At 39.3% G+C, this 11,029-nt stretch overlaps 1 protein-coding gene across 2 annotated transcripts; it reads left to right on the top strand.

Moving 5' to 3' along the window:
• The first annotated feature begins 5,633 nt into the window (after positions 1-5,633).
• Positions 5,634-10,436, top strand: LOC123775009 (uncharacterized). 2 transcript variants are annotated; one of them, XM_069318967.1, is made up of 4 exons: positions 5,634-5,941; positions 6,603-6,740; positions 7,362-7,486; positions 7,846-10,436. In XM_069318967.1, the coding sequence occupies exons 3-4, from the start codon at positions 7,476-7,478 to the stop codon at positions 9,578-9,580; spliced, it is 1,746 nt and encodes a 581-aa protein (XP_069175068.1). In that variant the 5' UTR covers positions 5,634-5,941; positions 6,603-6,740; positions 7,362-7,475; the 3' UTR covers positions 9,581-10,436. The 2 variants fall into 2 exon arrangements, with proteins under 2 accessions (XP_069175068.1, XP_045625694.2); XM_045769738.2 differs by lacking the exons at positions 5,634-5,941; positions 6,603-6,740 and adding an exon at positions 6,974-7,087.
• The last annotated feature ends 593 nt before the right edge of the window (positions 10,437-11,029 follow it).

Here is an 11,029-nt window from a genome sequence, read left to right on the forward strand (position 1 = left end):
TGCTGATGTGATATACACGGACTTCGCAAAGGCCTTCGATAAATGTGACCATGGCGTGATAGCACACAAAATGAAGTCAATGGGAATAACCGGTAAAGTAGGACGCTGGATACTCAGTTTTCTGTCAAACAGGACTCAGCGAGTAACTGTCAACCATATAAAATCTAGTCCAAGTGCAGTGAAAAGCTCTGTACCTCAGGGTACAGTCCTTGCACCACTGCTTTTCCTTATTCTCATATCAGATATAGACAAAAATACAAGTCACAGCTTCGTATCATCCTTTGCAGATGACACAAAAATCAGTATGAAAATTACCTCGGCTGAGGACATTGAAAAACTTCAAGCTGATATTAATAAAGTTTTCGACTGGGCATCAGAAAATAACATGATGTTTAACAGTGATAAATTCCAGGTACTCAGGTACGGTAAAAATGAGGACCTTAAACATAATACAGAGTACAAAACACAATCAAATGTACCCATAGTAGGAAAACAGCATGTAAAGGATTTGGGAATAATAATGTCGGACGACCTAACGTTTAAGGAGCATAACCAAGCAAATATTGCGACAGCCAGAAAAATGATAGGATGGATTACGAGAACTTTCAAATCCAGGGATCCCATCACAATGGTTGTACTCTTCAAGGCACTTGTGTTGTCCCGTCTTGAGTACTGCTCAGTACTCACTTCCCCCTGCAAAGCAGGAGAGATTGCTGAAATAGAGGGAATACAGAGAACATATACGGCACGCATAGACGCAATAAAGCACCTAAATTATTGGGATCGTCTCAAAGCCCTCCAAATGTACTCACTAGAAAGAAGACGAGAGAGATATCAAATAATATACACCTGGAAGATACTGGAGGGCCAAGTACCAAATCTACACAGTAAAATAACAACGTACTGGAGTGAACGACATGGAAGAAAATGTAGAATAGAACCAATGAAGAGTAGAGGTGCCATAGGCACAATCAGAGAACACTGTATAAACATCAGAGGTCCGCGGTTGTTCAACGTCCTCTCAGCAAGCATAAGAAATATTGCCGGAACAACCGTGGACATTTTCAAGAGGAAACTAGATTTATTCCTCCAAGGAGTGCCGGACCAACCGGGCTGTGGTGGGTATGTGGGCCTGCGGGCCGCTCCAAGCAACAGCCTGGTGGACCAAACTCTCACAAGTCGAGCCTGGCCTCGGGCCGGGCTTGGGGAGTAGAAGAACTCCCAGAACCCCATCAACCAGGTATCAACCAGGGGTTTGGGCAAAATATGACCCATCGCCGTTTTCAGTAATTGGCATATTTTCGGTATAAAAATTCGTAACTTGAAAATGAAAATAGGTGCAGAGAGTCAGAATTCTGCTCAAAAATCACGCTTGGGAGTCAAATTTCGGACATTTCAGATATTTTGAAAACCGCAGGGGGGTTTGGGCAAAATATGGCCCATCGCCGTTTTCAGTAATTGGCATATTTTCGGTATAAAAAGTCGTAATTTGAAAATGAAAATAGGTGCAGAGAGTCAGAATTCGGCTCAAAAATCACGCTCAGGAGTCAAATTTCGGACATTTCAGATATTTTGAAAACCGCAGGGGGGTTTGGGCAAAATATGACCCATCGCCGTTTTCAGTAATTGGCATATTTTCGGTATAAAAATTCGTAATTTGAAAATGAAAATAGGTGCAGAGAGTCAGAATTCGGCTCAAAAATCACGCTCAGGAGTCAAATTTCGGACATTTCAGATATTTTGAAAACCGCAGGGGGGTTTGGGCAAAATATGGCCCATCGCCGTTTTCAGTAATTGGCATATTTTCGGTATAAAAATTCGTAATTTGAAAAGGAAAATAGGTGCAGAGAGTCAGAGTTCGCCTCAAAAATCACGCTCAGGAGTCAAATTTCGGACATTTCAGATATTTTGAAAACCGCAGGGGGGTTTGGGCAAAATATGACCCATCGCCGTTTTCAGTAATTGGCATATTTTCGGTATAAAAATTCGTAATTTGAAAATGAAAATAGGTGCAGAGTCAGAATTCGGCTCAAAAATCACGCTCAGGAGTCAAATTTCGGACATTTCAGATATTTTGAAAACCGCAGGGGGGTTTGGGCAAAATATGGCCCATCGCCGTTTTCAGTAATTGGCATATTTTCGGTATAAAAATTCGTAATTTGAAAAGGAAAATAGGTGCAGAGAGTCAGAGTTCGCCTCAAAAATCACGCTCAGGAGTCAAATTTCGGACATTTCAGATATTTTGAAAACCGCAGGGGGGTTTGGGCAAAATATGACCCCTCTCCGTTTTCAGTATGAAAATTCGTAATTTGAAAATGAAAATAGGTGCAGAGAGTCAGAGTTCGCCTCAAAAATCACGCTCAGGAGTCAAATTTCGGACATTTCAGATATTTTGAAAACCGCAGGGGGGTTTGGGCAAAATATGACCCCTCTCCGTTTTCAGTAATTGGCATATTTTCGGTATAAAAATTCGTAATTTGAAAATGAAAATACGTGCAGAGAGTTAGAATTCGGCTCAAAAATCACACTCAGGAGTCAAATTTCCGACATTTCAGATATTTTGAAAACTGCAGGGGGGAAAACTTACTTCAGAAGCGTATCAAGTCTGTCTGAAACATGTTCCTTTGAGGAAAGCCAGAAAGAGATCTAACGTAGAAAGAGAACGCAGACGACACTATAAACGCAGGAAAAAAATAACGGAACTGCTTATGCAGACACGAATTTCCCGTCAAAGAAGGAATAATTTAAATAGGGAGATTGAAGAAATCGAGCGGAAATTGAAACACTCATATGAAACTGAAGAAAGGCAGTTAGAACAGAAAGCAATTCAGGAAATAAAGAAAAATCCAAAATATTTCTTCTCATATGCGAAATCAAAAGCAAAAACCACTGCCAGTATTGGACCTATTCGTACAAGTGAAGGTTCATACACGGAGGATGACAAAGAAATTAGTGAAATCCTAAAAAAGCAGTATGAGGACATGTTTAGCACTCCAATAAACAACATGAAGGTGGAAGATCCAGACATTTTCTTTATGCGGGATATTCAAACCCCGGTAAATATAACTGATATAAACACGAGCGCACTAAATTTTGAAAAAGAAAATGAAAACATGCCCATGCACTCGGCCCCAGGTCCAGACTCATGGAATTCAATATTTATAAAGAAATGCAAAGTGCCGGTAGCACAGGCACTCAGTATAGTGTGGAGGAAGAGCTTGGACACGGGGGAGATTCCAGATGCACTTAAAGTAGCAGACATAGCCCCTCTACACAAGGGAGGGAGCAAAGCATTGGCAAAAAATTATAGACCAGTTGCACTAACATCGCACATCATAAAAGTATTTGAGAGAGTGATTAGGAGTCAGGTCACCAATTTCATGGAGACCAATGACCTTCATAACCCAGGCCAACATGGATTTCGAGCGGGAAGATCGTGCCTCTCACAGCTACTTGAGCACTACGACAAAGTCACTGAGGCATTAGAAGAGAAACAGAATGCTGATGTGATATACACGGACTTCGCAAAGGCCTTCGATAAATGTGACCATGGCGTGATAGCACACAAAATGAAGTCAATGGGAATAACCGGTAAAGTAGGACGCTGGATACTCAGTTTTCTGTCAAACAGGACTCAGCGAGTAACTGTCAACCATATAAAATCTAGTCCAAGTGCAGTGAAAAGCTCTGTACCTCAGGGTACAGTCCTTGCACCACTGCTTTTCCTTATTCTCATATCAGATATAGACAAAAATACAAGTCACAGCTTCGTATCATCCTTTGCAGATGACACAAAAATCAGTATGAAAATTACCTCGGCTGAGGACATTGAAAAACTTCAAGCTGATATTAATAAAGTTTTCGACTGGGCATCAGAAAATAACATGATGTTTAACAGTGATAAATTCCAGGTACTCAGGTACGGTAAAAATGAGGACCTTAAACATAATACAGAGTACAAAACACAATCAAATGTACCCATAGTAGGAAAACAGCATGTAAAGGATTTGGGAATAATAATGTCGGACGACCTAACGTTTAAGGAGCATAACCAAGCAAATATTGCGACAGCCAGAAAAATGATAGGATGGATTACGAGAACTTTCAAATCCAGGGATCCCATCACAATGGTTGTACTCTTCAAGGCACTTGTGTTGTCCCGTCTTGAGTACTGCTCAGTACTCACTTCCCCCTTCAAAGCAGGAGAGATTGCTGAAATAGAGGGAATACAGAGAACATATACGGCACGCATAGACGCAATAAAGCACCTAAATTATTGGGATCGTCTCAAAGCCCTCCAAATGTACTCACTAGAAAGAAGACGAGAGAGATATCAAATAATATACACCTGGAAGATACTGGAGGGCCAAGTACCAAATCTACACAGTAAAATAACAACGTACTGGAGTGAACGACATGGAAGAAAATGTAGAATAGAACCAATGAAGAGCAGAGGTGCCATAGGCACAATCAGAGAACACTGTATAAACATCAGAGGTCCGCGGTTGTTCAACGTCCTCCCAGCAAGCATAAGAAATATTGCCGGAACAACCGTGGACATTTTCAAGAGGAAACTAGATTTATTCCTCCAAGGAGTGCCGGACCAACCGGGCTGTGGTGGGTATGTGGGCCTGCGGGCCGCTCCAAGCAACAGCCTGGTGGACCAAACTCTCACAAGTCGAGCCTGGCCTCGGGCCGGGCTTGGGGAGTAGAAGAACTCCCAGAACCCCATCAACCAGGTATCAACCAGGGGTTTGGGCAAAATATGACCCATCGCCGTTTTCAGTAATTGGCATATTTTCGGTATAAAAATTCGTAACTTGAAAATGAAAATAGGTGCAGAGAGTCAGAATTCTGCTCAAAAATCACGCTTGGGAGTCAAATTTCGGACATTTCAGATATTTTGAAAACCGCAGGGGGGTTTGGGCAAAATATGGCCCATCGCCGTTTTCAGTAATTGGCATATTTTCGGTATAAAAAGTCGTAATTTGAAAATGAAAATAGGTGCAGAGAGTCAGAATTCGGCTCAAAAATCACGCTCAGGAGTCAAATTTCGGACATTTCAGATATTTTGATAACTGCAGGGGGGTTTGGGCAAAATATGATCCCTCTCCGTTTTCAGTAATTGGCATATTTTCGGTATAAAAATTCGTAATTTGAAAATGAAAATATGTGCAGTCAGAATTCTGCTCAAAAATCACGCCCAGGAGTCAAATTTCGGACATTTACGATATTTTGAAAACTGCAGGGGTGTTTGGGCAAAATATGACCCCTCGCCGTTTTTTGAGGTGAGGGCTCCATGGAGGGGCTGCATAGACTAAGACTAGTGTGTATGTACTTACCTGAGGGCCAATATCTTTTTAGTAGCTTCCACGAGGACAGGAAGCCAGTGGCTTGTCAAAGGTCCTCCCATTTATCCTGTTGAACTGGATTTTAAAATTCAGGTACATTTTGGCATTTATGGCATTTATGGCTTCCATAGGTTTTGTTCATGTGCATGCATCGTGCCTACAAATTGTGTCAATTGAATGTACAATTTAAAATCATTATTAATGGGAGCTTAACCTGGGTGGTCTAAATTAAACTACTGTATACCACATTTGTTGACCAAATGCTGTAGAAACTTATCCAATTTTATATACAGAGGTTGAGATTCAGCTCAACTAGTGTTTTTACACTATGATTTTGATGTTACAGAATCCAAGGGGACTGTTACCACACCTAGTAGCACTGTGATAGCATCACCACACAAGTGGCAGAAAGGCTCTCTGAAGTCAGCAGAGGGTCCAAGATCAGCATTCCTCGATGTGATGCGGGATCAAGACTAGTCAAAAGGATTAGCGCCTGCTACATAAAAGGGAACAGTCTCGAGATTGTTGGGAGCAATCATGGGAGCCGTGCTGGGTCTCCTATCTCAAACCTCGCTAATGCAGTACCATGGGTAATATTCAAACTTGTATAATAAAAGTAGGTTGTAGTTGGTCTGGCTCCAATTCCTTCTCCAGAATAATGGCTTCATAATCCACACTCAACTATCTATTGCCCTCTGGTCTGTAGAAGGGCTTAACAAACCACTTTCAACTAATCTCCAGCCTATGGTCAGTAGAGGGGCTTCCTCAGCCACACTCAACTGGCTTTCATCCAGTAGAGAGGCTTCATAAGCCACACAACTGGCTTACAGCCTCTGGCTGGTAGAGGTGCTTATAAGCCATACACAATTGCCTTCCAGATTAGGAGAGTACATAAGGTTTTCCCTCCATTTTTCCCTAACCTGCCATATCAATAATCAGGGGAAGGACCAAGTCTCATTTCAGACAATTTTTCTAAATTTTTAATTCAATCAGATGCTGTATGGAGAAAAATGGTGGCTATATTGAGTTTCACTGCTGTGAAACTTTGTCTCCTTTCTCGCATATTAATATCTGTCTATCTTTTAGCCTGGTGATATATACACTAAGAAGCAACATTTTTTAAATGTCATATTTTTGGTAAGACCCATGTATATCTTATCATATGCACTACTATCATATTACTGAATAATGTTCGTGCATTATAATTTACAGTATTCCAGAAGTATCACTAAGACGTCCTGTTTTTGGTAGATGGTGTTATCGCCTCTTCCTTCTGCTGGGGGTGGATGATTTTATCACCCCTCTTCCTCCCACGGGTCCCTCAATGATCATCATCAATGCAACGTATGAGAACACTACAAATTCGTCTTTGGGTCAGGGATACGCAAGGTTGTACGAGACGTTTTGTTTCTATAATATTTTTTGTTCTTTTAAGAACTGGCTGCTACTGAATATTAGTAATGATAAAGGCAGTGTTGTTGTTCGTAAAAATACACAATTTCAATCCTTATGCTAGAAAGATGCAGAAGTGAATTTAAATACTGTACTGGATAATATAAAGTCTAAGCTTTGGATGTGTAGTTATGTAGAGCTTTTTCCTGTTTTATGCTCATGGGTATATACATAGGGTGCGTATTTTGGATCAGTTAGTAGTGGAGGCGGCATGGTGTGAGCTGCCATGAACTTCGTCAGTGTGAGCTGCCATGAACTTCGTCAGTGTTTTTACTACCCTCTGGGTGAGTAATGGGAAGTGGATATATATATATATATATATATATATATATATATAAATATATATATATATATATATATATATAAATATATATATATATATATATATATATATAATGAAAGAAAGTAAAGAGAATACAGCAATAAGAAGAGTAAAACAAAAAGATTAATATATATATATACATACAGTACATATATTATATATACTGTACATATGTAAAATATATACTGTATACATATCCCACAAACTGTTATTTAGTTGTGTATGTTTTTTGATAGGTGGTCACAAGGGCGAGTGTGACAGATGGTGTCATCCAGTCTGAGTCACATGTGGTGGTATCTCCCTCACTTGTCGCTCCATTGGATCCAAGTGACCCTCTATCTCCCAGGGTGATGACTGAAAGGTGAGTCCTCATAAGTGTTTGACACATTTTATTACAAGATATTCACATTAATACTGTATTTGTATTATTTGTTCCATCCTTGCTGAATATTAAAGACCTAAATTAAAATTTATCCAGACATATCTGACATCATCATTATCCTCTTTCCAAATTTTCATAAGGTGAGTAGGCATCTGTTAGGAGAATTTAAGAGTTGTCAATATAGTATATATACTTTACTAAATATATATATATACATATATACTAAATCTTTCCCACAACATTGCATAATAGGGAACCAGCAGTATCGAATACATGACACCTTTCAAAAAATCATTAGAAAACCCACATTAACTAAACACCCCCCTTCTTTATTGCAGGCAAATCAGTGGCGACAAAGCCAGTGGTTCAGTACCCAAGGCACAACATCGGCCATCATATGGAGGAGGGCGGCCAATACAGAAAGTCTCGGGTGCAGGAAGCTCCCCAGGAACATTTTTTTACCAATCCTCTACAAACTCATACTCTCCATATAATTATGTGACTGAAGATGTAAAACATCTGCTGAAACTACACCGACTCAAACGTAAAATAACGGGGAAAGATGAGGACTTGCCTTATGAGTTGTCATTAGAAACTACTAGAACTGTGTTAGGTAAGATGCCAAAAAAGTGTAAACAGGAACAAATTACTACAGATAAAATGCAAACATTTCAGAAAAATGGTACTTGCCGGCCATTGAAATACCCGAGCTTTCGTAAACCAGAAGCAAATGAGACCATGCAGATAATACAACCAAACAGGTATGACCAGACATCATCAGCAGCATTTCCAACAAAGAACAAGCATTTTGAAACCAGGAAAAGAATACGAGCAAAGCGTGCAAAACGTCTGGGTTATGGACAAAGTATTGATGACAAAAAGCCAACATCAAAGAGAAAGAGAATTGGTACTTGCCGACCATGGAAATACCCGAGCTTTCGTAAACCAGAAGCCAATGAGACCATGCAGATAATACAACCTAATAGATATAACCAGTCATTATCAGTAGCATTTCCAACAAAGAAAAGTTCTTTTGAAACCTGGAAAAGAATACGAGCAGAGCCTTCACGAAAATGGGGTTATGGACAAAGCATTAAAAATAAAATGCAGACACTAAAGAGAAATGGTACTTGCTGGCCATGGAGGTACCTGACCTTTTCTAAACCAAACTGTAACCATAAACAAGAAAATCCAAATATTTCAAAATTGAAGCGGAAAAATGCCATACGTCACAGGAAACCAGGATATAAAGACAATATGAGCTTGAACAAAGACACTGTGCAAAATGAACAAACCATTACTGAAAAAGGCATGAAAAGCCAGTTATTAGAAGAATATCCAGAAAGCTATCCATGGAACCTACAGATAGGTGACAAATCAAATGAGCAAGCAGACTCTAGAAAAAAACGAAGCATTCGTCAAAAGTCATGGAAAAAGTGGAATCTACGGAGTGGCGATAAATCAAATGGCAAAGCAAACTCCTTTAAAACAAAACCAAATACTCGTCAAGAATCATGGAAAAAGTGGAACATATGGAATGGTGACAAATCAAATAGTCGAGAACACTCCTTTGAAACAAAACCAAATACTCGTCAAGAATCATGGAAAAAATGGAACATGTGGAATGGTGACAAATCAAATAGTCAAGCAAACTCCTTTGAAACAAAACCAAATACTCGTCAAGAATCATGGAAAAAGTGGAACCTACGCAGTGGTGACAAGTCAAATGGCCAAACTGACTCCAATGAAGGACTACCAAACACTCGTCAAGAATCGTGGAAAAAGTGGAACATACGCAGTGGTGACAAGTCAAATGGCCAAACTGACTCCAATGAAGGACTACCAAACACTCGTCAAGAATCATGGAAAAAGTGGAACCTACACAGTGGTGACAAGTCAAATGGCCAAACTGACTCCAATGAAGAACTACCAAACACTCGTCAAGAATCATGGAAAAAGTGGAATCTACGCAGTGGTGACAAGTCAAATGGCCAAACTGACTCCCCTGAAGGACTACCAAACACTCGTCAAGAATCATGGAAAAAGTGGAATCTACAAAGTGGCGACAAGTGAAATGACCAGACTGTCTCCTCGGAACCATGATCAAATGCGCACAAATTTTGTTGAAAAAAGTGAACTTGCAGAATAATGGCTCATAGATCTGTTTATAAATGCAACTAATAAATTATCATGACGTCTAGCAAAAGTGAAATCAACATAAATAATGCAGAATGTGGTAAACTTCTCTTCAAAAGCATAATTGAACAAGGCATGGAATTTATGGAAAATATCACATTTAAATTTTTTAATACAATATCTATAAAATACTGTATAAAATATCTCACTACTATCAAGATTATTACATACTGAACGAATAAAATAAGGAAGACAAAACTGAATAAGAGGGCACTGAGTAATGTATAGTTTAGTTGATTAGATAATTTAGACCAGATGCCAAGTTTTGGAGTTGTTAACTAATCAGTGCAAGGTATAATTTTCAGTACAACAATCACAGGATAGTACAAGTCCCTTGAGATGGTACAACAATTCCTAGAAATGGTAAAGCAGTCACAAGACAGTACAAGTCCCTCGAGATGGTACAATAATCATGAAATGATACATTCTCTGAGAAGATAATACAGCCCCCAGAAATATAACAATAATCCCAAGATAAATATTGTACCAGATAATGAAATCAAAACGCATAAAAGTTAAATCAATAGAGAAGGTAAAAAGGCCTAGCTATTTGATGTTGGTTAGTGGCCTCAGCAGGTGCTTACCAATTAGTGATTTACTATTTATAGTAGCTAGCTAATTACATCTCTGGAAATTAAGTTTTCATAGTTGTGAATAGAAGTGGTTTTGACAACTTTTTCCTTCGGTGCATTCCACTTGTACAAGGTACAATAATTTTCTTAAAGCTCCATGACTCGGTTGTTTATCTACCTTCCACCAATGTCCCTTTATCCTGCATCATATTAATTTAAATAAGTTGCCTTTGTTCATGTTGTCTATCCACATTAGTATTGTTTTTATAATGATCATATCCATTTTGTTTCTTCTCTCTGCTAAAGTTGGGAGGCAGAGTTCCCTTAACCTGTTTTTATAGTGGAGCACTCTCAGTTCTGAGACTTAAGTACTGTACTAGAATTGAGAGGGGGGTCGAAAACTAGTTGCAAACCTCTGTATTTTGTAAAGTTGCTTTTTGTGCTTCACAAAGTGTTGGTTCCTTGCCAGTGCTGCATACTCTAGTAATGGTCTCATAGGCTTTGGATTTGGTTCTGTTTGCCAATTTTCTGTATGCTTTTGACATTATCCTGTTCACATTAGCTTTTGGTGTTAATGGTTGCAATTTTATCTTATTGTTTCTTTACCTTAGTGTGAAGTTGCCTAATGGTCTCCTACCTCCCTTTCCCATCTGCAATGCCTTACACTTATCTGGATTGAATTCCAGCAGACATTCATCTAGCCACTCCTGAAGTTTGTCAGGACTTTCTTGCAGCACTTTACAATATAATGCTA

Source organism: Procambarus clarkii, chromosome 92 (genome assembly GCF_040958095.1).
Source record: "Procambarus clarkii isolate CNS0578487 chromosome 92, FALCON_Pclarkii_2.0, whole genome shotgun sequence".
Classification (NCBI taxonomy): Eukaryota; Metazoa; Arthropoda; class Malacostraca; order Decapoda; family Cambaridae; genus Procambarus; species Procambarus clarkii.